Below are 27,187 nucleotides of genomic sequence, written 5' to 3' on the forward strand. Positions count from 1 at the left end.
GAAAGAGATGGCAGGAGAGGTGAGATTAAAACTCAATAAGATTTTGCTCTTCATTTCCTAATAATTGTTGGAATTTTCTGGATTACCTGTGGTACTGAAGCAGTTAATGTCCAGCATTCAGTTACCCTTTCTGTTTCAAAATTGAAAAGACTAAAAAAGCAGCAAAAATCCATAGTTTCACCTTTTGGTTACTGGTAAGATTGTCTGTGTGACAACTGATGCACAAGTATTGAAGATTCTTCTATCTGAGTGGTGGAAGGACGGAGAAAGCACTCCTAATCAAGTCTAATAGAGCAGTTTTGGGGCTAGGAAGTTCGGATTTATGGAAAAGTTGGACCCCTGCTGTTACTTAGTAGCTGCCGTTTCCAGTCTGTTCGTAACCACCAGGGGGCGCAGAGGGGTGCGGTTCAACTCTGTCAAATTAAACCTAAATGCCTTGATTTTTAGGTTGAAATTTTGTATCAGTGTTTAAAACACCAGTACTGCTGTATTGAATCACAGATTGTGTGAAGGATAATTTCAAAAGTAAACATCTTGGTTAACTGTAATACTTTTAGAAATGCAACAGTGTTAGTCATGTGTTTGAAATTATTGAGCATCAGATCAAGTATAGGAATCAGTTATTTTCTGAGTGTGAGGTATACAGATAGGTTGGGGAAATATATGTGTATACCAATAGCTTTCTTCCTGAGTTAACTTCAGTGTTTGAGTGTTTCATTTGAACTTACGAATTCTGGTACTTTTACAAGAGAATTACACTTCGTAAAACACATACTTCTTGAAAACTACATAGAGTAGTTAGATGAAAGCCTTTAAATTTAAAGTTCTATTTGGAAAACTTATATTTAACTACTGAAATCAAGTAACTTTTCTGGTAATGTCCTATGTCTTAGAAAGTTGGCAGCAGTCTAAAAAACATGGAAATGCTGCCTGCATGATTAAATTTTCTTCTCACGCACAGTGAAAAATAACTACCATTCAGAGATTGTTTTTAAATCTTTTGGCAAAATAAAGGCTGCAGGTTAGTATCATGCAGTGTTCCTGTTTTTGTTCTCTAAGGATAACCTGAGATTTCCTTATGTGCAAACAGTAAGCCTATTCAGAAGCTGTAAATCCACCTGTTGTAACTGTTGGAGGGCTGTTTGCTTTACTGATTTTTATTAGGAAACCTGAGGATTCTTGTACTCTAACATCTTTGAAAAGAGGTCTTTGAATTGAAATACACTGCTTACACTGGAAATTCCAGTAAATCCATAGGTCACTAGATCGGTCAAGGTAGGGCTCAGATACTTTGAAACATGTAATGGACTGCAGTGAAATAACCTTACAAGGGGGAAGATACATGATCACTCTGATCTACAGCACCTTTGTAAAGCATGCATTACTTTACCAGTTGAACTGTGTTGAATCCTGACACAGGCTTCAGAATACTAAGGGTATTTCAGATACTAAGGGAAAAAATATCTGTTGCTATTTCTTCACAGTATTATAGTTGTGTTTATTTTTAACTTTGGGGGGAGGGGGGTGGTTTTTATAAGCATTTTGTGACTGAAGCTTCAGAGCTACTCATTCGTAATATTTCTCTCTTTAAAAGAATGTGCTTTCTCTTTCACATGCTGCTTTTAGCCTTTGTTATGTTGGAAGCTGTAAAACAAAGCATAAGTCGTTTCTTTTTAAATTGTACTTGACTTTGTTTAAATCGGCAAGTTCTTTTGTGTTTGGAGAATTGCTATGCTCTAATAAAGTGATTAATGTATTTTTCCAACATTTTTCAGATGAAAAAGCAATTTGGTGATAATGAAGCAATTACTCAGGAAATTGTTGGTTCTGCTCATGTGGAGAATTATGCCTTGAAAATGTTTTTGTATGCAGACAATGAAGACAGAGCTGGGCAATTTCATAAGTAGGTGAAAATCTTTGGGTTTCTTATCTGAGTTAAGATACTGGTCAGGGAGTGTGCATATCCAAATGCTCTTTAATTTGACTGGAAACAAGAATTGGGCTTTAATATATTGTTTTTCTCTTCTGGAAGACTCCATTTGTTACAACTTTTAGGTCTCTAACTTCACACATTAACTGGTATCCTTCCCCTTATATTCCTTACAGGTTTGGTCGCCTACTGGCAAGCCTTCTAAAATTGCAGGCTAATATTGTGCTTTATTTACATCACGTGTGTTATAGTTTCTGTTGATTAGTGATAGTAAAATAGCTGTGATGATCCGTTATGTAGTTTGGTTTACAGCAATTACTACAGCACATTCCTGTGTTTTTCTAACCTGATACAGGATTTCGGATGTTCTACATAGAATATTCTGAACTAGAAACTAAGTGCAGAACACGTAACCAGTTTTAAAAAGTACTAAACATTTTCTGCACAGTAGTTAGGAGACAATCAATATATTGCTAGATTTAAACATTGTGAAGCAGCTTCTGTAACATCAGATTAAAAGGAAAAAAAATAGCAATGTTTGGCTTGAAATAAGCCGGTATGATCTAAGATGACAACTCCTAAAATGTGGTTCTGAGAGACTGACATTACCAACTTAGCAAAATGTTTTCTTTTTTGCAGAAACATGATAAAATCCTTTTATACTGCAAGTCTCCTGATAGATGTTCTAACGGTATTTGGGGAGCTCTCTGAAGAGGTAAGTGTCAGGTATATGAGTGTATTATCTGACTGCTTTTCCAAGCACAGACGTTGCTTTTATAATCCATGAATATAAATTTCAAAGAGCATAGGTTCTAATAGTGTAGCCAAATACTTGTTAGTAAGCCATAAAGAATCATGCTAATTATTTCAAGTCATATGTGAAATGCTAGACATCTGTTAGAAGATGTTTCATGACAAGTATCAGTTAGAAATTCAAAGTTCGATTATTACTGTGGGACGCATAGCATTACATTGAGTAAGTGGGAATACTTATAGGGGAAAAACGATGCAAGGTTCCTGACTTTTCCCATCTTCACATTTTTCCATGTCCTGCGTGACATTCACAGACTTGACATCCTGTATGTAAATCCCCAGTCTGATAAGTATGCCTAATGTCCAGTCATACTTGCTCAGTTGTTGTGGCTACTTTCATTTGTAAACATTGGAAAGAAGGTAAAAGAATGGTCTTGATAGTGGTGCACTTCTTGAGTACTATAGGATGTAAGTGTAGATACTAAAGATAGGTCTTAGCCAAGCGAAATGCTTGCTGAAGAGTTCTTACAAGATTCTCCCATTTTCTGTAGCCTGAGACTATACCAATCTAAAATTTTCACCTTATCAAGAGGCACAAGTAAGTTTGCTTTTTGATGTGTTCTCTTAAAACTGCCTGCTCTGCACCCTGACATCCTTTACTGGATCCAGTTATAACACTTCCTAGAAGCCAGAAAGTGAATGCACATTTGCACATTGAATTGGACTGAAAAAACCCAATCTTAGTGTGTAGGAATCCAGTGCACAGAACAGTGCACTGATCCATTGACTCCTCAGAGTACCTGAAGCAATCCTGCTTTGAAGATGGAAGAAATTTTTACAAATGTCAGTGCACAATGCTAGCAGTGGTATGTTTTCTACTGTGTGTTGGCGTTTTTTACTGTTGATGCTGAAAGGACAGAAATGCTTTGTAATTGGAAAGAAGCAGAATTCTCACTGTGTTTAATTGCTGAAGACGATAAAAGAGAGCATACAAGAAACACAGAAAAGATTTGCTCTTTGTCCTGGGTTGCAGTGTATTCTATTACCATCCCCATCAGCTGTTGAAATCAGGTGGGGCAGTGTTTCCTTGCCTCCTCCCCCCAGACTATCTTTCTGTTAATTGCCCATCATTGTCCTGCCGCCTGACTCAGAGATAACTCCCTCCGGACTATCTTCTGTTAATGAGCCTAATCAACACTTTGCCTCATGACTCATCACCCCATTGTTTCCTTATCCATTCTCAAGGGATGATGGGACAGCTATGACTTGACTGTCTTAGACTTTTGCAGAAGCTTTTGTTTGCCTGAAAAACACTCAGCCTAATACCTGGTTATATAGTATGACATCTGTATTCAGACCACCTGCCTATTTTTTCAATAGATAATTGAAATTGCCTTCATATGTATCGACTATCAACTATTTAAATCAACAGGAAAAGGCATAGAAAGCAGATATTTGAAACCTAGAATCAGATGTTTTTAAATGGCAAGTGATTGATTTTTGGGCAGTAGGAATGGATTGTGTCACAGATGAGGAGTGGATGTTCTATATCTCCATATTAGAGCTAGGCAAAAGGATTTTCTGGAAGATGTGTTTTACAAGACAGCTTAGATGAGATCAGTAGGAAGCTCTGCAGTAGCAGCGTTCTTTTTGTTTACCTCAGTAGTAGCATTCATTCAATAGGACGGCCTTCTAAAAGGGACAGCAGTGATGTTAAAAATAAACCAAAACCAACAGCATTTCACTTCAGTTCTGGAACGATAAGCTTTGCAGTTGGGATGCAGGACAGACATCAAACAGTTTGTTCACTTCTCCTCTCTCCATCCAGCATCTTGGGTGTGAGGGTTGGGGGTGCTTGGCCCATCCTTAAATATGCTCTCCCCAGGGCACCACCAGATGGCGGAGGGTCTCAGCTATGTCCCGAGGTGGGTCCACTGGAGCTGTTTTTATCCGGCATGGGGCAGCCCTGGCCTCTCCTGACAGACACCATTCCTGCCATGCTGAGTTGCCAGCACCTGGGATGGACACCTGATACAACAGTGTCCTCACACTTTATCAAAAAATAATCGCCATATTAGAACAGAGGGGAGATGTACAGGCTCTTAAATATTGCGTAATAATCTTCTCTAAAAGTACCGTACTCTGGATGTGTGTTTTCTGCATTTTGTGGCTTCTACTGTGTTTGTTAAAAATAAAGGAATTTAATCTGTAACACTGACTGACCAGAAATGATTATTAAAACAAAGTTTAATAGAAAGCCATGTTTTCCAATTGCACTTTTCCTTTCTGAGGTGGAGTGAATGCATTTTAATAAATCTGTCATCAGAATAGGCTTTTTTTCTGGAGAACATCTTATTTTCAAAAATGAAGACCGTATCTTTCTCCCGGGGTGCCTGAGCATCCTGGGTGATACAATGTATTAAATAAGAGCAAGGGAGCTTGCTGGAGATACCCTTTGCATTTTGTCTCTCAACCCTGTTCTAGATGACAGTGCAATAGGCTTTGTGAAGTACAGTATTGAGTTTCACTTCATTAATTCTCAGAAACTTTGGATTTAATTTCCAAATTAATTTTTAGTTTTTTAATTCAAAAGTTAATTTTTAAAATTTTGGTGTTGATGTGAAGCATGCTATCATAACGTGCATTGTTCATTTGGGCAAATTATTCTGCTCATCCGTCCACATTTCTCATCTGTTTATATTCAGCCTTGTTCCTTGATTTATATTACCTCATAACTGTCAGAACTGGTTGTTTTCCATACAACTTTTGACAAAGTAGTTGATTTGCATAATCAGTTTAAGATTTCATGCAACAATTGAGAACTCTTCCTGGATTATTAAACAAATACTGTTGTAACAGTCCAAGGAGATATAAACTGGTCAATTTTCATTTCATGTTTTGATATGTTAAAAGTTGTACCTAGGAACAGTAAAGTATATTCTAAAAAACAAAATGGAAAATCTCAATGTCACAGAATATTAAAAACAAATCACGTTAATCTGCAATTACATCAGCCTTTCTGTATTCATGCTTTTAAATATATTTTTCAATTTTAAAACAATATAATTAGAAAAGATTTCATATTTCTGATCAGCAGCAGTATCATTTTAAGTTTCAAGTATTTAAAATAAATAATCATTTAAGTTTGTGGAGATAGGAAGCTTTCTTCATTATTTCATGTCAGTAATTACTACACAGTGCTATGCCTTTCATACTTTCATATACAAGACCTTTCATGGTCTTGGTATAATTTATTTCCTTTTCCTGACATTTCCTGCACTAATTGAAGATCTCCACATTTTCCTTTCATGCTGAGATCTTGTTAGAGCTGTTCTTTTAATTATTTTTTTAAATTCACCTATTAATTTTACACGTTGTGTATCTTTAAAAGGGTGTCAAATGACAGCAGAGAAAGTGGAAAATATGTTTATATTTCTCTTTTGAATGCATTAATTCACAGAAGTGAGTGGTTAAAATGACTGGCCTTTTCCTTCCCCCAGAATGCCCAGCACAGGAAGTACGCCAGGTGGAAGGCAGCATACATTCATAACTGCTTAAAGAATGGAGAGACTCCTCAACCTGGCCCCATTGGACTGGAAGGAGAGAGCTTTGGTACGTATTTCCCTTTTCTTTTTAAGAGAGCAGAGGGCTGTGCCAAGGTGAAGTGGTGGTATGCACAGTTCTTCAGGGAGCACTCCTTAGGAAGCACAGCTTCCCCAGTTGATGTTCTGATGCCTTAAATCCATTCACAATGGGCTGCCTTCTACTACTTCTTTTCAGCTTCTCCTGCTGTTATTTTTATTGGACCTTACTGTGTGATTGACTTATTTAATAAAACTTCTTTTTCTTTGTAGTGGAGATTATTATTTTCAATACAGCTACTCTCTAAGAAGTCATTGTCAGCTTTGGGCCAGCACCATACATTTCTTTAACCACAGACCTTCTGTTAAATCTGTTCTGTAAAGTTATGATCCTTTTGCCAGTTTATCCTGTCTCAGAAGTTAAGTAGGAGTTGAAAGTGGACTGATCATAAGTGAATTCAACTTCAAAGCAAAGATCTGCTTGTGAGACAACCCCCTTTCTCCCTGTGTAATAATGTGGGTTTCAAAACAGGTTTATGGCCTACTCAGTACATACTGAGTTGGATTTTCTGCCTCTTTCTCACTCATCCTCCTTTTCCTTGTGTTTTCAGTTGTTCCTTCTGGCTACCTGAGCTCCCTGTACAGGATTCCTCGAGGTTCCCACTTTATCTAACAGTTAAGGAGGTGATTTCTAAGGACATCCACTTAACCAAACTGAATGTGTATCAGAACAAGTTGTTTTGCTTTCAATAGTGATCAGTTTCATTGGTTTTGGTAGTGACCAGTTTCTTTGCTTTTCTCCTCAATGCAGATTGTATACAAATTTTAAAGGTTGATCTCCTATGAAATAGGATGTCATTGAAATGGATATTTTCACTATGCAAATTAAAACAGACTAATTCTGCACAATGACAACCTGTGTATCATTCTTCACATACCTTAATGGAACAACTAAGAACATCAAATAATTTGTTATTTTTCTTCTGAGCTGGCATGTGAGACTTTGTGGGCTGTCAGTTAAGTTGATGCTAATTTATCTCTTCAGCTTGAATTTAGTAATACAAATTTCTCCAAATAAAAAGGGTCAATAAACAAATCTACAGTGCAAGAGGGAAAAATCTAGCTTGTAGAGCATGGCTTGTATCTAACCTGTAGAGCCACCTTATTGAGGTGGCTACATAAAGGTTTGTGAACATATGTATTAATATAGATAATCAATATATTTATACATGCACACACATATGAATTATACATGTATATACACATAAAAGTAATTGTTTGTTTGTTTACATTCATTTGTGTTTGGGGTCTGTACCTGAGTCTTCAGTGGATTTTGAAGTCTGAACTTGTAATTTGCTTGTCGTAAGTTACAAGTAGGCTTGTAATTTCCTACACATTAGTTTTATTTTAAACATATCAAAACATTAGGAAACTAGTTTCTCTTCTGGTTCTCAATCTTTTCATCATGCAATCTCATATTTTAATTCTTCTCCACATTGTAATTTATATGTCCTAGACAGTGTTGCATTAAAAAAAAGGTATATTACCTTTTTTTTTTTTTTAAAGGAGAATGTGTATTGAACATCTATTGCAGCTTATTATTATCTTTGTAGTGTCTAAAAGCCTGGGTGCCAAGTATAATTTATTTTCAGTATCCTGGATAAAATACTGTTAATGTATTAGTACTCCAGAAACACTGTAACATAAGGAAATTCAAATACTTGTGAACAAATACCGAGTATGATAGTTTTATTTCCAAGCTACTTGTTTATTCTTGTTACTATGTTTTCCTAACCTAAAGACACCCTACTTAAACACTTAAACACTGGAATGGGTATCTTACCCACTGAAATATGCTTCAGTCTATGCACAGCTGTATTTGAAGTGAAGTATTAGCAAACTAATTTCTTCTTCAACATACAACCTTTGCCAAGGCAGTTTTCTTAATTGTCCATGCAGCTGTAGCAAGAGATACTTGGAATGCAACTCCAACTGCAAACATCACCACATCTTTGTCAAATTACACCAGGTTGATGATTTAATGGAGACTGCAACATGTGAGAGAAAAATCTCTTGTTATATTGAGTGTAATGAATAGCTCAGTTAAATATTTTCAGCCTTAAGATGAGTGCTCTTTAGTGGTCTGGCTCATAGTGTGGTAAAGCTGACCTGATTACGTGAAGTGAATTATGAATTTTAAACAACTACAAAAATAGAATTTCTAAGTAAACATTACAAAGCTTTTGCTTAAAATCCATATGTGCAACCTGTAGAAGCTAGTTATTTCTCAAAAGCAACAAATAGGCTCTTTCTTGATTTTATTAATGCGGAGAGGTAACTAACTTGCTCTAGGCTACAAAAGAAACTGTTGTAGGAAGGAAAACAGAATTCAGGCTTTCCTCAAATCCTTGGTATTCCTTGCAGTTCATTACAGCTGGTTATGGGAATTGGTGAAGACTCTTGCTTTCATTACCAGGTTATGTCTACATGCAACTTAAAAGGGATGCAAATGCTGAGTGAATCAAAATTTTAACATCCTTTTTGATGGAGTGCCCGCAAGATCTGTAATTTGCCAATATGTTGTTTGGTTGTTTTGTTGTTGAATTGTATTTCATGTAGAGAGATTATTTCTCACACTCCTATTTTCTGGGAAGTGAAATGAAAAATATGTGTTGATGCTTATTTTTTACAGTTAGCTCCATAGTGTAGGTGTCCATAATGTTTCACAGAACAAGACAAAAATGTGATGCAAATTAATTTTCATGAGAAGAATCAGTAAAAAAGTGTTTCAATTCTTGCTTTGTGCATCATAAGAAGAAAAGCAGTATTGTTTGAATGTATGACTGGATCTTCCCCATTCCTTTCTGCTTGCTCATTTTCTTCCTCCCCTAGCATGTGGAAAAAGTCTGTTTAAACAGAGTGAAACTAGGTCTCTGTAGCTTGACAAATTACCATTTTTTTCCGAAGTGTTATTTTTTTTGTGATTCTTGAAAACCATACTGTAACTCTTGGAGATGTTTTTACAGTAACATAGGCATGCTTTATGCAGTTCTGCTGTTGGATTTATGGATGCTTCTGTCAGGATGCCACCATGGAAACCTTAAAATGACATGCTTAATTTATTAATGCAGTTGGAATACAAGTCCTAGAGTACACATAAAGGTTACTTAGCATTAGCCCTAGGTCATCCAACAAGATTTTACACTGATGGAAAAAAATGGAAATAATGAAATATTTGAATATAAATGGTCATGATATAGCCACAGTAAATACATTAAATGTAATCACTTTCATTGCAATATATAATATGTAGGCTACATTTCTATTACAGACTTTCAGAAAACCTTAATAGTTCCATCTAGTAAAAAGAATAGTGTGGGAAGCTGATGGGTTTTTGAGTTCATTTCTCAATGTTGGGGGAAAAAAAATACTTGTTTGGTTTGTTTTTTAAAAGCAGTGTTCAAATAGAACCTTACATTGTGAATCTTTTAGCAACATCTCAAGCGAAAGAGAAACAATGCAGCAGAATGAAAAAAAGAAAAAAAAGAAATGGATAGATTATAATTCTCTGAACTCAATAAAAATAGGAGTCCACAGAACTGGAGGAGTCTGGACTCCTTAAAAATAAAAATGTTGCTAATTTTATATTTAGTGCACTGATCTGCTGTAGTTGTCGTGATCAGTGCTTGCTTACACTAGAAAAGGGAATGCCATTAAGCCTTGAGAATCCTCTGTTTATATAAAAGTATCTTTGAATGGTTGGTTATGGGCCTCGGATGATTATTTCACAAAGCCTTGCCTTCAGTAAATAAATGATTTTCAAAAACACAAACAAGTGGTCTGGGTATACTGTAGCTCTGCAGAAAATTTAAAGAGCTCATGGATTCGTTATGCTGGGATTCAAACACGAAGGCTGATGAGGTTCCAAGACAAAAAACTCAGCTGGAGCCGAAATGAAATGTAAAACAATTGTGTCACTGTTCCACAGCCTAGTATTTCAGCATCTTTAAGCAAATTGTAGGGAACTTTGAATTCTAGGTTATTACTGCTGCATGAGAAAATAATTTTCTGATTTTTTAGCGTTCATTCCCTGGGAAATTTTTTTTTTTTCAGTTATATTATGGATGTTCTAATTACAGAATTTAAAACCTCTGTTGACTTAAAAGGATTTCAGGCTGCTAAAAGTGAACATTTATCTGGCACTACTGTTAAAAAACTATTCACAAATACTGAAAGTGGGTATCTTAAAATGTTTCTGATACTTTAGTCTTTGATAAAGAATATTTTAAGTATTTGCTTTCCAGAAAGAATAGTTACAATGCTTTTATGATATTTGGGCACTTTAAAGACCTAAGAAGACTTAATTTAAACAAAACTACTTTTATGTTTAATACAGTTTTAACATTGGCCAATTGCATAATGAGCAAATCAAACAGTTGAGCTTAATCTTTTTGTACAAATAGCTGATTAAAAAGTAGATTGCCCTTTTGTGAATTTGCCTCTTGCCAGCACTGTCATTACAGGTGGTCACCACTTCTAACTTTTTTTGATTGTTTTTAACATTGCGAGACTTTAACCCTTTGAGTTCATGTCTTCTATGGCCAGTGTTGCCCACAGCATTGCACTGTTACAGCAGTGAGTAGAGACCCTGAACTATGCAGTGCGGAAGTTGGAAACTGAAACTGGGAATGGCTTGGAGAGAAGATGGGAGCAGTGCAAGAGAGGCATAAATATGGGGCAAGGGGTTGCAGATATGGGACATGTCAGTGCAGAGAAAGAAATCAGAATTGCCTTGAGAACCAGATAAGGGCAACAGGAAGCTGAAAGGGGAAGAATAAAGGAATACATGCATTAACAGGTTAAATGTGGGTATGAAATTGCAGGTAATTCTCATAGCTGAGATACTAAGCACAGTGGAAGCATGTTTTCTCTCACTGCATCATTCTTAAAAATGGCTTAGAAGTTTTTACAACAGCTTTCCCAAAATCCTAGCTTCCAGCAGACACCCAGCTTGGAAAATTCAACTTTATGGCTAGAAATTGACCAAGCTATAAATAATTGGTAACAGTGTTACAAGTAATATTTGGCAGCCTCACCTTCAGACAGCATGATGAGTGTTGTGCATAACTATTTCATTCATTTTATGTATAGTAAGCCTCTGTGGTTTTGATAATTTTTTTCTGAAACGGTTTAATTTTTTTTTCAGTTAACACCAAAACCATTGAAAAATACAGCATTCAAACAATGGTTTCCTATCATTACATTATTATTTAAAAGACAGCAATGTTTACTCTTGAATCTCACCTTTTGCCAGTTTTCAGACATTTAGTTTTATTTCCGTGCATGTTAGCCACATGATATTGCAGTGTGAGCTACTAACAAAAAATACAGCAAAAGAAAAATCTGGCACCTTAAGATATTCTTTGTCTTCCAGAAACCTGTCAGGTGTTCATTTGCATGTGTCAGAAATTGTTCCATAAAACCACAGTGTATTTATTAAAGTCCACTAAAAATTTTCTCATGACAATACTTGATTTTACTCTGCTTTATAGCCTTTTATTTTAGTAAATCTTATTGTGAATTACAAGGTGTTCAGGCATTTTTCATAAAGGTAGCATGCAAAGTTTTTCTGGGAGGAAGAAGGACTCACATGGGAAGCAATTCTGATATTTGTAATAGTAATATTTTTAATAGTAGACCATTTAATTATTAAGCAGTAGAAGTGTTTGCATAACACATAGTCTTGTGTAGTTGAAGATCAGTGTGGATTTCTTAAAAAACATCTCTTCTGCTAGCTCTACACACATACAAGTTTTGTGCTCCCATTTTTCTTTTGTTCCCTCTCAAGCACTGACTGTTAAAAGAAGCAATTCCCAAAACTGTGCTTGTTCCATCTGACATCATTGATATAGGTGAACACATACACAGTAAATGGAAATTAGTTGTTTTAAACTGAACTGAATTCAAATGAAAGAGCAGGAATCAACCATATATTCTAAATTAACTGGATCATTAGCCTTTAAAGTAATATTAAATAAACTAGACCAGAATCTTAAGAACATGACTAGATTGAAAAATATGTATATTCTTTGTGCATGCTATGGGATATATTGAACCTTGTTATTCTTATAGCTCATTATGTGCTCTAACTGTTCTAGATGCAATTACGACTTAGCTAAGATGCATTTAGTTTCTTGTTTGGTATTACTTTCCCAAAGTTCCTCTTGGTTGCTATTTATTTGGGATTTGATATGGGGTAAAAGAATTGGCACTGTCTAGCCTTTCATGAAGAGTTTGTAAGGCAAATACAGTTTTCCATATTCTGGTTCATGTATATGTTAAAGTGTAAGTTACTGCCTGTTTCTAGTAACTTGTTCGACTTCTATGGATGCAGTACATGAAGGTATAACAAATTGTTCTAATGAGACAGCTTATTCAGATCAGTAAGGAAATGATTCTTCAATTTGAACAGAAGAGATCTTTGAAACTATGTGAGTTTCTAGATCTTTATTGTATGGTATGTTGCTTTTTACCTTTTCAAATCAACTCTATGTGATTTGGGTTGATGTTTTATGTCACACTGTGTGGGGGCAATTTTTTTAGCAATAAAAATTTGAAAGGAGGTTTTAAGGAAAGCCAAAGCTTTCAAGTGTTTGTACATAACAGTTGCAGTAATTCTTATTTTCTGTCATTTTAGCAGATGCTGAAAGGGAAGAAGCGGGGTCGTCTTCTGTCCATGGTGGAACAACTCAACCATCATCATCATCATCATCATCTACATATGAAGCTGACAACATACCAACTAGTAATTACACTGGCATACATATACCACCAGGTGCCCATGCACCAGCCAACACTCCAGCTGAAGTACCTCATAACACAGGTATGTCCAAATCACACCTCAAAAATCCATGCCTTTACTGGGAGATGAATTCTTGCCCAAATTCTAGTCCATCACATATAGAGTAGAATAACACAGTATTGTGTGGCAAAAGCACCTTCATAAGCTAAAATGTAAAAATGCCATTTGAAATATTTTTTAATGTTTTTTTAAAATATATAAATCGTATTTTGGAGGACTTCTACAGAAGACATATATGGACTAAGAAAGTGAAGGTTCTTGCAGACAATTTTTTTGTCTTCTCTTGAATCAGTAAAATGTTGCGTTGCAACATCTGTACTGTAAAACACAATTTGAATATTTCACTTGATAGATGAAATTGTATTCCTTCATTTCATATGTAGCTTTCTCTGTGGAGATAGGCTGCTGTTCTTCATGTGGAAGCTTGTCCAACATAGTGTTGAAGTTGCTACAACTCTCTAGTAATCATGCCTGATGTACCATTCATACTGATTTGGTTTGGCTTGTGCTCCTTTTCCCATGCAAGTGCTTTAGTGTGATTGACTTCAGACAATATTATTAATGGGAATTTTGTCCCTACTGCTAAACATACTGGCTCCTACATCTTTCTTATTATTATGTGTAATTTTTGGACCAAAACCAAGTTCTTAAAAATTACAAGTTCCTTCCCAGATGCTGTATTTAAAAAAAAAAAAAAGTATTAAGTGATTGGTAAATACAACTTTTTACCTTAGGGGAACTTTTTATAATAATCACAGAATAGAATTATTAATTAATGATTAATAAGAGTAAAATGTTGAAAGCTCTTCATTTCAAGCCTGATGATCAATTATTGTTCAGATACATTTTTATATTATGGAACATATGAGATTTTTGTCGCACAATCCCTCCTTTTATTTTACTTTCTCATTTTAAAAATGCTTCACCCTATGAAGAGTTCAGGATGCTCTTTTCTTCAGCTTTATCAAAGGGAAATCCTTCAGATAGGTTGGGGATTTTTGGGTCTGTGAGGGAGAGTATGGGGGTTTTTTTACCAGATCTGAAAATTACAGAGTATGTGCCTTGTTGGAATACATGAATTCTGTGCATTACATAGTTTTAAGCCCACCAGTCATTCAATGGAGTGACGTAATTTAGAAAAATTACTATACCCTCTTCCTACACAGCAGATGTTGTAGAAATAACTATACCAATCTGGTGTGTTCTGGACATACTGCAAAAATACAGTTTTGGAGCAAAGCAATTGAGTGTACCTAAAATGGGAATACAGATACAAGAATGTTTCACAGCATAAAGTGCTGTTTCTTCTTCTAGCACCACTATTTCCCTTTTAAACTTAGCTCCCTTTTTTATTCTCATTAATTGTTTTCAAAGGAATTAGGAAGGAGACAGTTTGCAAGTGTGAGGTGACAGGCATGGGGCTTTAAAAATATAATAATATAGACTGCCTCTGGTATTAGAATGTAGAATTCAGATTTGAAATATAAAAGTTTACTCACACTTTTCTTTAGCAGGTTTTCCTCAATACACTAGGGTAACCAGTGTCTCTTGGACTAGTATTTTCTTATTTTTTAGTGCTTGAAATTTAATGTCTGTGAAATCCTGTAAAGTGGATGACAGACTCTACGTTCTTCTGTTTTATTTTGTAAAACATTCATATTTGAAGTGAAAGCATTAAAATTATTGTTAGAAATTTTCAGAATTAGTAAGCTTTCAGCTGCTAAATTTGAAAATCAGTAAGTGTACCTGTTCTGTTTTGTTTGCTTACTTTTAAAGCCAATAAGTAAGAATAATCCAAGGCCATTTTTTTGCGTTGATTTGCAGGAGTGACAAGTAACACCATTCAGCCTACTCCTCAGAATATTCCTCTAGTTGATCCTTCCCTTTACAGCGCTCAGTCTTCAGGTAGGCTTGTGGCATTTGTATTGTTGTACATTGACGTACTGTGTCCTCTGTGTCTCCCCTGCACTGAAGGAAGAAGTTTGAGAAATATTGTCATTGTTACCTGAATGCTATTCCAGAATTTTAAAAAGAATGGACAACATCTAAGCATTGTGTTGCTAAGAGTTTAATAGTTTCTGAAAGCTGTTACAATATAGTGTTGTCTGTCTGACTACTTTGAACCAATGAGCTATCATTGTGTAAGGCGTTTTATTTTTCATATTGTTGCTTCTCAGTTGAGGGTCTGATACACTTTGCAAAGCCTATATTCCTGATAGCCTTGCTAAATTATATTTTTTGTAATTAATACACATTCCCTTTACTTAAAATTCATTCTACAGGGTCAGCATGTAAGTTACTTATTAACTTCATAAAATAATTCCTAAAACACTCAAGTTGTGTTTTCCTGCAGAATAATTGTGCGTGCTTCCTGACTGTAAGCAGTACCTGTGTTAAATGAAACAATTTATAAGGTACTGCTAATGATGTTACTTTGATATACCATTAATCAAGGCTTTTATCTTCTAAGATGTCGTCTGTCTTTGGTGTTGAAATCACTGATAACCTATATCATATGTGTTTTATGTCCACTTGCATATTCCATGCTTTGAAATGTACACATAAGGGCTAACCTTAGGGAAACCACAGCCTGTGGAAGAGTAGTAACTGACAATAAAGCTGGAATCATCCTAGATTCTAATTTGAACACTCATGTACATTTGGACAAAGAGTTAACTCTTTTCTAAGAATTTTTTTTTAATAGAGAAAATAGTATTAAAAAACTTCGTAAATTACATCTGTTTCTAATAATCCGATTTTTCTTGGCAATATAACAAGGATGTTGAGTGAGGAGGAGGTCTCGAAATCCTGGTACAAAATCTATTCACATTCTTCCCTACAGTTTATCCTCATCAGGGAAAGCTGATAGTATACATAATTGCTATGATAAGTTCTAGTGCTAACCACAGTGAAACATTGTCTGTTATGACTACAAAGTTTATATAGGTATGCTTTTGTATTTTATAACTTACAAATATTTAGTTACTTTATTATGTTGTTGAAGAGTGTGTCTGTTAAAGTAGCTTTCCTGAAAAAGCATTTTTGCTTCAATTGAATGCTATAGTAGGAATTCAATGTTTAACTTGTTTTTAGTCTGCTGGCATAAGAATGCTTAAGGATGTTTCCATTTTAATGTACTAGAAAGCCATTTTTATAGAAGATGTCTTAAAAATAGAAAATTTTGCCACTAATAGAGCCATATTAACCTCTAGTATTCTTCTGAAGAGCAAAAGGTACTATAGGTGCTGTAGTTTTTCTGGCATATTATTGTAGTCACAGAATCACAGGAGGACCCAGAAGGATTGAGTCCAACTCTTATGTGAATGGCCCATACCGGGATGGAACCCACAGCCTCGACATTGTTAACACCATGCTCGGGCCAACTGAGCTGGAAATAATGCTTCATGTGGCAGTAACTCATTTCATTGAAAATAACACCTCAGACCTGTAGCTGAAACATTGAAACTTGGTGATAGTTTTTGAGTTTTGGGGACTGCTGTGGGGATTTCAGTAGCTCCTTAACTGAAATGGCTCAAAGTTTTACTTAAGTTTTGCCATAGTAACTGCTAGTTGGAAGGCAGATTTTATGGTGTTTGGAAGCAAAGCTTTCATGTTTAACTAGTTTAACATGATCTTCTAGACAGTCATTGTAACAGGTTTTTTGGTAACTACTCTGAAAATTTTAGTCATCATTGTTTCTTGGTTTTAATGTTCGTTTCTGGTTGTCAAAAATGTCATAATTTTGATTGAAACTTTAATTTTTTCTTAAGACATTCCATTATTCAATATCTGAATAGTATCAGTGCATTGCTCCCTCTTACCACCTTCCTGAGATAACCTGGTTTAATAAGTACATAAATAAAAAGGAATCATGTTTATGAGAACGCGTAGTAAGTAATATTGTGTAATTAAGAGATTAAGACCCTTGCTGAGCGCCATGATAAATCTCTAACGTGATCTAACCTGAGTATTTGCATGCCTGCATTCCTCCTCTGCACATCAGTTGTGTCGCTACAAGTTTGAGTCTTGTAACAGCTCAAAGTGTTACATTCTTATGAGGGAGTGCTGCAAAAGTGCACCCAGAGAGGTGATAGAGGTCATACAGTAGGTTCTTGGTTTGAAAGCTCAGGAAACAGTGTCAGTTACACAGGAGTCTGAGAGGGCGCAGGGGATGTGTCAGCAGAGGTACAGTGACAGTTTTGTTTGCATGTGTGGAATTAAGAAGCTTGAGAGCAGTGGAAAGTGTTTGTCCTTGCCTGTCACTGTCTTGTTGTGCATTCTTCTCCTCATGCTACTGAGGAGTCCTTTCTATGCCAACAGTGGCCTTGTTCTCTAACCAATAAGCAGATTGAGAAATGCCTGTATCTCTTAATGGATGTACAAAACTGTGGGACCCGAAAGCCCTCCCCAGTTCCTGAGCTGCAGTATACATATCTGGGCTAGATCCTTGCTTCGTATTGAGGTACATACCATTCCTGTGGAGCAGAAGTTGCCTTTGGACAGGAAGGAGGGATGGATCAGTGTTGCTCTCCATCCAGTAGATGTGCAGAGCTAGCACAGTGCAAGGTACATTTGTTCCATGATTTAGAAATTATGTCTGTGTCTATACTAACAAATTATACATGCCTGCAAATATTTGGCATGGAGAACAGCTGGCACAGAACCTCTCACATCCATACTATTAAACTTTTAAACCTAAACAAGGTAGCTCATGAAGACATTGAATGGTCTGTAGCTTGCTCTGACCACAAGTCGTGCCCAGGAATTGTTTGGGAAAGTTCTAGTTTTCATGGGCCAAAACCATACTGGAGTCTGTTCCAGCAGTTTGACACTGCAGACTGTCAAGTTTGAGTGCTAAGATGCCTTCCTTGGCAGTGTTGAATGTGGTAGTCTAGGCATAGCCAAACAGGATATTCTACATATTCCTGCAAGACTCTTTCTTGTAGTAAGATCAAATGTATATTTTAAAAATTAATTGTATATTTTCTTTGCTTCCCATAACATGGGAGAAGCCATTTGATTAATACTGTTATGAGAGAAAAGCTTTTGGTGGAGAGGAGTCAAATATTTTATCAAAGGAAGATTAAGTTAAAGGAATAGTGTTCTTTGATTTTTACTCAGCATGAATTTTTCAATAGTTGTCCTGTCCTGTGGGAACAAGTTTCAGAGTTTAATGTTGACTTTTGAAAGTGTCAAAGCTTTTGCATTTAAGCATGGGTTAATGTGTCTGACAACAGAATGTAGAGTTACACAGCGACTTCATGTACGTGTGCGTGCACTTCTCTGGTGTAGTTTTCTTAAAAAAATTTATTACCCCTGGATTTTGCTAACACTAAAGGCATTCATAGTTGCGCTACATGGTTTTTGTAAGATCTTCTTACATTGCCATATGGTCCCTTCCACAGGTGGCATAGTATAAAGAAAGCATTTGTCCATTGTAGTTGTATGTATAATATAATGTTTGATATTCTACACACAAAGTAGAAATAATATTTTGACATTGAATGTGTTTTCATGATCTTAAAAAGAAATCCTTGATTATATTTTCCAGTGATTTAATGGGAAAATGAGTATCTTGTTTCAAAAACCATTTGTTACCTTTGCCATCACTGTTTTTATGCACCAATTTGTGTGATTGAAATGTTCTTAAATCAACTGCGGTATATTTGGGCATCATAAAAAGGAAAAACATCTGATGGGTAGAAAAGGATTCCAGAGAGAAGCAGATATATTATGTAAAATGCATGTTACTTTCATTCTGAAACTGCTTTTTTTCCCCAAAATTATTTCACCATCTCTAGTCAAATTGTTTACACTTTGTGTTCATCTTAAACTAAAAGAATCATGCCGGATTCCATATTCCTGACATGTTTCAGTAATATAACTACAGTCCTAGTAATTCCAGAATAACACAGAAGCAGTTTGTTTCAGAATAAATACGGTATACCTTTCCTATCTTAGTGTTGTTGGGCTTTTTTAGAGCCAAAAATCACTGGATACTTGAGGCTGGAAGGGACTTCAGGAGGTGGTCTGGTCCAACCCCTCTACTCAAGGAAGGGTCGTGTAAAACCAGTCACTCAGGACCATGTCCTTTGTGTCTCCCCCTGCCTGTGCACTCTCCCGGTGGTTTAATTTGCTGCACTGAAGAAGTTTGAGAAAAAATGTCACTGCTAATTCAAAAGATAGTTTTTGAATCTCTCCAGGGACAGACACCACAACCTCTCTGGGCAGCCTGTCCCAGAGCTTGGTCACCCTCTGAGTAAAAACTGTTTCCTGACGTTCAGACAGGACCCACCTGTGTTTCTGCCTCTGGTCTTGTCACTGGACATCACTGAAAAACAACCCATCTCTGTCCTTTGAATACTCTCCCTTCAGGTGTTTATATACATTGATAAGATCCCCCTGAGCCCTCTCTTCTCTGAGCAGTCCCAGCTTTCTTGGCCACTTCTTGTATGAGAGGTGCTCCATTCCCTTAGTCATCTTTGTGGCCCTTTGCTGGACTGTCTCCAGGATGTCAGTCCATCTCATTTTTGCTGAGGAGCCCAGAACTGGACACAGCACTCCAGATATGGCCTCACTAGGGCTGAAAGGGACAGGATCACTTCCGTTGAGCTGCTGGCAGTGCTCTTCCTACTGCAGCACAGAATGCCATTGTCTCTCTTCACCACAAGGGGAGATTGTTGGCTCATGGGCAAATCAGTGTTCACCAGGACCCTCAGATCCTTCCCTCCAAAACTGCTTAACCCTTAGAATATGTAAATTAAAGTCAGTTACTAACTTTTGTTAGTAAGTACAGTCATTACAGTACAACTATACTTTTGATGTAAGTACAGTCATTACAGTTAACTTTTACGTTATTTTGAAAACTTAAGAACACAGAGCTGGTTTGTTTCTATTTTGCTTTTCCATTGTGAGGTGTTGACTTCAATAGGAGCTCAGGCTCCTGAGCACATCAAAAGCTCAACCTTCTTACTGTATAAACTTTGGTTTATAAATTTTAAATTATTAATTTTTTTCCCTCAAGTTATGTCATAATAGCATCTGAGGTAGATTTCATAATAAATAAGGCTTTATGCCAGCAAAACATTAATAGAGCTCATACTGTAAAAATAAGATTAGACGGGTGAATTTAGGCTTGCTTCCAATAAATTAGTTGAATACTGGACTGATTCCTTAGCCAGTTTTTAAAGAATGATTTTGTAGTTTCTTTTGGCATCATAGCATGAAGCTACTTTCTTTGAGGGGAACTTGGTCTTTTTAATTTCTTAAAGATGTTCAGTAATGTTGTCGCAGATTGACCTCAGCTGCTTTTAGTCTGTGACTTTATTTAGGTTACAAAATAACTGAGATGTGTGCCTGTGTTTATGCACTCCCTCACATGTATTTACTCACATGTATATGTATTTTAAGAGATTTAATGTGGCTTCACTTACTAAGCACTAAATTAATATACATTGCATTGATAATGAGCCCACCAATATGTCCCTCAATGGTTATATTTATTTGTTGAAAGGAAAATAAGTAGAGTTCTAGAGCATATTTTAAATATTGATAAGTTTAATCTTCAGAGTGCTTATCTTTCTGCTTTTTATATGGGTAGGGTTATTTTGAAAATCAGCAGACCAGTCTAGTTTTTAATATTCCCAGGTTTTTTGGTTTTTGTTTTTTTTTTTAATTTGTTCAAAAGCTGTTCTTAAATAATAAGATTAGGGGAAGGAAAAGCAAATATAATAGACATTTTTTGATAAGAACTGAGATTCTTTAGTAAACATTCTCACAGTATTGCTAACAACAGTTCTATTTTGAAGGAAAGGATCCAGCTAACTACAGTTGTGCCATAAAATATGGTGTTAAGTATATTAATGTAGTTGCTTAAAAGTAAAATGTACTTAGAGAGCTTAATCTTTGTTTAACTATATTTTATGTAAAATATATGCTGTATTTAAAAATGCATTTTCTCTTAATCTGTGAAATCTGTTCAATGCTTATAAGATGCTGTGTGGGAAATTATTAAATATATACATAATCATTAGTGTTTTATAATTATTTATCCGTGCCCATAAAAATCTATCATTTACAAGTTAAGTTTTTTTAAAAGAACCTGAGGAAAGATTTTATAATTTGTCCATAGATTATTGGAGTGGGATGGGATTAGCCTTAAAACTCCCAGTGAATTTGTGGGTGGAAGGATGTACAGTAACACAGCTGTGCTTTATTTTGCACCCACATCAGTGATACTATTCACATATAAAATCTTCTGCCAGTTAGGGCATAAGTCCCTACTATGCCTTCTCCAAGACTGAATGTGTGTGTTTGAGAACTACAGAATTCCTAAAGTTTTAACTTACATCAAGAAAATACTCGGATTAATAAATAAAAGTTGGTTTATTCTATATTATGGGAATATCTTTTGCTAGTGTTCTCCAGTGTTAAAAAAATAGGCACATTTAATGACATCAATCTTTCAGTCTTCTGACATAAATTGGAAATGTAAAAATTATTTGGAAAAATGGAAACATAAAATTTGTTGATGAAAATGAAAACACGCCAGTGAGAAATGTTTCTACATTCTGAAAAGTTATTCCAGTCGAGAAGGAACAGTTTGTAACTATGTATTATTCCTGAAGAGAGCAGAGTAATTATGCTGTGGACACAAAAAGCACTGTCCTTGTTTCTTGCAGGTTGTAATATGATTACAGCTAACTTAATGTCATGTAAAAGCTCTACTTTGCTGTCTTAGATGAAGAGCAGATCTTTCTCAAAGGTATTGGCTTACTTTTGAAAGGCACTGGGTCGTGCAAATAGCAGTGTTTAGAAAGGTCCTCACATTTTTCAATAGCAAAGAAGTTAAGCTTTATGTGAATGGAAAGAAAAGAGAACAGAACAGAAGAAATACTGTATCTTGGTCTTTGTAATACTACCACAAATATTAGCCTGGTTTTCATAATATTACCACAAATAGAAGTAAAACATAAAAATCATAAGAAAGGAAGCTTAAGTCAGATTTCCTTTGTAGTAACTTTGTAATACTTATATTTTTGCAGGAGAAGTCCGCTTGACTCCAGAGGACTTTGCCAGAGCTCAAAAATATTGCAAATATGCTGGCAGTGCTTTGCAGTATGAAGATGTGAGCACTGCTGTGCAGAATCTACAGAAGGCCCTCAAGTTACTGATTACAGGCAGAGAATGAAGCTTTAATCCACCAGATTCATGTCTTTCACCTAAAGAGCTAACAGTTTATTACTGTACCTGTTAAGGAAGTGGAGTTACACAGAAATTCTCAATCCCATCATTCATGACAATGAAACCACTGTTTCAGTGTCAGATTAGCAATTAATGGTACAGTAGGAATCTCTGTTTCCATTTTACAGACAGTAGAGCTTGAAACATGAATGCAGTGGCTTGCTGTATACAAAATATTGAAGAAAGTACTGTGAACACCAGTCAAGAGTTAGAATTCATCTTGCAATATTTGGATTATCAGAATTGGAAAATGCTGACTGTAAAAAACTTGAGAATTAGGATGTTCTGTTAAAATTCTTACTCTTGTTGTATTATTGCAAACAATTATTTAATAGGTATAATAGCTTTAAAATGGTAACTAAGATTAGTGCTTTCCTCCTGAAATGAGAGCATGTGAGAAGGCTGACAGGTCCATACTTGGAAGGACTTTCTATACTTAAATCATTTCGGTATTTGTATTATCTGAGACATGAGTCTAAGTTGAGAAAGTCTTGAGGATCTTCGTATTTCATTTGAAAATGTGCTGGAAAAAACATCTCTTGATACTTCAGAGGGAGTTGTTTTGATGGTGTTCCAATCTAATCCCCCACAGCTGTATGGACTACTACATGTATTCTTGATTATTTGTTCTTGCTCCTTCTGTGTGAACACTTACAATTTTGTATATGTATGGGCAATTAAGAGAAAATACTAATATTTATCAACAAGGATCCTGAAATTGGAGGCAGAGATTCTAAATAACATGAACTTTCAGGAAGACTAATGTCAAAACTGTTCCATCTTTTTAAGAGGCTGGAAAAAAGCTTGTTCTTCAGCTATTAAAGCACTATAGGTTTGTCTCTGGTATTAGTGTCATAGAGCTTTGTATTTCCAACTAATATTTTTCCTGTCTGCTTTGTTGTGAAGACTTTTTGGACTTGGGATTTAATTAAAATATCTTGGAAACTGAATCTTGAGTCTTTGTGAGGTCTACTATTGCAATAATAGAGCTCTTGATTGTTAAAAATCCCCCCATGCTGTTTAAAAGAAAGAATACACAGTCTTTTAACTGGCGTGACATAATAATTGAATACACCATAAAGCATGTCTGATTTATGTAATAATTTTAATGACATTTTATCTGATCTCTTTGTCTTTCCAAGTTGCTGGATCAAATCCATGTTTTTTATAGCTGCACTGCTTCGGAGTGACTAAAATAAGTCTTATATTCAAAGCAAAAAGATGAGGAAAAGAAAATCAAACATAAGCATGCATTAAAGTTTAGCTGGTTGTAACCTTTTAAGAGTGTAGTGTCTTTGACAGCAGATTTGAAATGGGTAATATGAAACTTGTAAGTGTATGCTTAAGCACTTTAGTTGACTGAGATTTAATAGATAAAGTGTGATATTTTTTGTGTCGCTTTCTGATATGGTATAGTGTGCTAATCTGGACAGTAACTTGGGTTAGATTTTAATTGTTTGGGGAATTTAGAATAAAACCATCTGAAACTTTTTTGACAGTAATGCTGTACAGACCTGAGCAGTAAGTCTGTATTTTGTACAGTTTTTCATGCGAAATAGATTTCTCACTTCAATATCAAACTGAATTACTGCAAATTCTTGTATGTATATAATTGTTGGTTTACACTGTAGCATTGCTATAAAATACATGCAGCATTGCTATAAAATAGTCAGAAGATGCTTTCATTTCAGGATCATAAGACTATTTTCTAAAACCAGCTTCAGTCCCCAGAACTAGTAGGAAGAAATTCAGTTTTCCTATTTCTATTTATAAAATAATGAAAAGAACTTTGGGGCTTTTGTATTACATGCAAAAGTAAGTAAGCTATGATTTAATGCAGTATTGATTTGAGGCTTTTAAATTAAAATTGTTGGGGTTTTCTGTGATTGAATGATCTGAAGTGGAAGTACGTAACTACACTTGAAAATGAAAATTTAAGTATTTCTTAACGTGTATAAAATATTTTCTGTTGGCCATGGTTATAGTGAACTTCTTGGTTCCTCTAGGAAACCAGGGAATCATCAGCAAAAAACCAATAAGTAATGCAAAATTCATAAGCAATTTTTTTGACTGATCATTTACACATCTGTTAAACTTCTTCTGCCTAGAAAGAATTTGAAGTGTTCCTGAGGAGAATGGAGATGAAAATGCTAATACAAAAGTTTAAGAATTTCTTAGAGAAGCTAGCAGGACATTCTTTCTGAAAATAAATTAGTGTTTAGGAGATTTACTATATAAAATTTCATGTAAAATGGAGCATATCCTAATACCAGCCTTCAGACCACAATACCTGACATAGCCTATTGAGTTCTATTTTGCATAAAATTATTTTGCTGTGATCATTTATTTTTTAATTGAGAAGTTTTCTAACAGCTCATAAAATCATGTTTTAAACCCCATCTTTAAGCTGCTAATTTTTGATGTAACAGACTGAATATTTATCATCCAAACTGATGCCTAAAGTAAATTATAGCAAAGCATTTCCATTCCATTAAGTACAGCCTCTGGGACAGCTTTAAATACAGCAGATAGCCCAAAACCAGTGTTGCAGAACAGTTCAAAAAGTGTACATATTTGAAATGTCTGCGGAATGTAGGTACATAGGCTATAATTATTCCAAATTGGAATTCATGGCAAGCACTGAAATTTATGGCCCCATTGTTAAATATTGTGTGAGCTTTTAAGTGTTGACTGATTCATTTTACAGTCACTCTGAGTGACAAAGTATCAACACATAGCTTCTCTCAACTGTTTCCCCACACAAACAAGTACTAAATATTAGTATTAAATAGAGTGCTGATTTTGTTCCATGCTGCAGTTAACAACTCTCAGTCTGACTGCCACCTACGTACTTGTTGGCCATTCTCCTTTGGGTTGTGAGTTCTCAATCTTCTAAGTCCTGCCTAAGAAAGGAGAAGGAGGCATCTGTCAGATTTTTATCAGGTATTCCATGTTCAGTTTTGCTACTTATGTAAGCTAGAATCAAGTAGCATAAAGCTAATTTCTTTGTAAATCTGTTTTAGTAAATCTGTTCAGTGTTTGTTACTTAAAACACTTATGTTTTTGCAGTTCTTTGTATTTTCATCTCTCTCCAGGGAAAGTTCAATATTATACTTCAGGAGTCCTGCAGAAGTCTTTAAAAAATGTGTTGCAGAAGAGGTCATCCTTTATGAAACAGTGGAAATTTTTTCAAATAATTGGATTTACTAATACTGGAGGCAGTGTTCTCACATTGTTGAAGTAATTTCAAGTGGAATTGTTAATGATGTCCTTTGTAAGTGAAGTTTCAGAAGCACAGACCTAAGTATGATCACATGCCAGAATGTGATTGTAACAGTAGTATTTGAGACTATGTAATACTGCCCTACGAGAAACTAGCAACAGAGAAACTTCCTGCCTGAAGCAGAATTGGGGGGTAAAGGTGGTTTGTGTGCAGGCACATCTGTGCATGTATAACATAATGCATATAAATTCAAGGGTATAGGACTGCCTTTAAAAAAACAATTATTACCTTGTTTACAAGTATTGGGAAGGTGTCAGATATAAATATATAGATACTGCTGACAAATTTTGTACTTAATGTGAGGTTTTAAATGTACTAGTTTAGGACCAAAAGTTAGCGCTTAATTATGTGGTATTCCAAATGAATGAATCTTTGGTTTTCTTCTTTTTCATGTTGACAGTAAAATAGGAGCCCAGTACAAAAAGAATGAGAACACAAATTCAGAGGAAGTTAAATTTACAAAAGATCAAATGTACTTTCTGTTATTGCAAAGTCTTTGGAGTAATGTTTTGATTGAGATTGGAAATTGCCCATGCTTATAAAGTGTAATTCTTGCGTACTTTTATAATATCCATTGTCGTGCAGTTTATGGAATTAGATCCTGAGCCAGGATATCTGGACTAGGAAAACCTAGACTTTGATGCCAAGTTTCTAAACCACCAATGCATCCTGATACTGACAGCAACTGTTCTTCACGATCACTTCAGAGTACTTATTTTTAAACGTTGGAATTTTAACCAAGTTTGCTGGGAAAAGGAGCAATACTTCTTTCTTACTGCATCATCACCTTTCAGTGCGCAGCTGTGGTAACGAGACAACTGGAGAAAACATGAATTTCCATTAGATACTCAGCAAGAAAAGAATATTAGTGCTGCCAGCAGAGCTCTCTTTGGCTTACAAGAGTATTGGAACAGTCTGATTATAGACACTGTTGTAATGCCCTAAAATGATCTCAGAATAGGAAACTTAGAAATGAGTATTGAAAACAAACTTGAAAGAGAGAAGACATAAGCCAAGGGAGAAAAAGAAATTGCATTCTCCACAGAATGAGAGGGGGCAGAGAAGTGATTGCAGAAGAAAACAGAGTAAGTACTTAAAATCCTACATGAAATGGGAGCAGGACAGTGACTGGAATGAGGTTAGAGTTGTCAGATTTCTTTAGAACCTTGAAAGTGATGAGTAAAAATGCTGGACCTCAAGGCAGAAGATTATAGGGGGATAGGAGAGGTGGAAAGGAGCACTAGAATGACAGGGAAAAAAACATACCTTTTTTTTAATGCAGACTGGAACAAATGTGAGTTACGGCACAGGAGAAAGTTAACCTAGTTGACAAAATGATAGCAGAATCTTAAGTCTAGCCATAAAAGGGAAGCAAAAAAAATACAACTTGACAGCATTCTGGAAATGGAGAGGAGTAGATCCTGCCATCCTATGAATCCATGCTCATTAAATATGTCATATTTATTAAGTAATTAAAATTGACTTGGTGTGCCCTTTTGGAGAACATGAGAGATTGCATAAGTTACTACATGGTA

The 27,187-nt window shown here is 35.5% G+C and overlaps 1 protein-coding gene across 2 annotated transcripts in view; it reads left to right on the forward strand.

Annotated features, from left to right (window-relative positions):
• VTA1 (vesicle trafficking 1) overlaps positions 1 to 23,320 on the forward strand; it is a 25,317-nt gene extending 1,997 nt beyond the window's left edge. Inside the window, exons 2-7 of one of the 2 annotated variants that reach the window (XM_008635985.2) lie at positions 1,776 to 1,903; positions 2,570 to 2,645; positions 6,184 to 6,295; positions 12,962 to 13,147; positions 14,951 to 15,031; positions 22,171 to 23,320. In XM_008635985.2, coding sequence (XP_008634207.1) covers positions 1,776 to 1,903; positions 2,570 to 2,645; positions 6,184 to 6,295; positions 12,962 to 13,147; positions 14,951 to 15,031; positions 22,171 to 22,316 — 729 coding nt within the window. In that variant the 3' untranslated portion in view covers positions 22,317 to 23,320. The remainder of the gene's footprint in view (positions 1 to 1,775; positions 1,904 to 2,569; positions 2,646 to 6,183; positions 6,296 to 12,961; positions 13,148 to 14,950; positions 15,032 to 22,170) is intronic. The other variant, XM_008635986.2, reaches the window with a different exon arrangement.
• The last annotated feature ends 3,867 nt before the right edge of the window (positions 23,321 to 27,187 follow it).

The sequence above is a fragment of the Corvus brachyrhynchos genome, unplaced genomic scaffold (assembly GCF_000691975.1).
Source record: "Corvus brachyrhynchos isolate BGI_N302 unplaced genomic scaffold, ASM69197v1 scaffold6, whole genome shotgun sequence".
In the NCBI taxonomy this organism is placed as follows: domain Eukaryota; kingdom Metazoa; phylum Chordata; class Aves; order Passeriformes; family Corvidae; genus Corvus; species Corvus brachyrhynchos.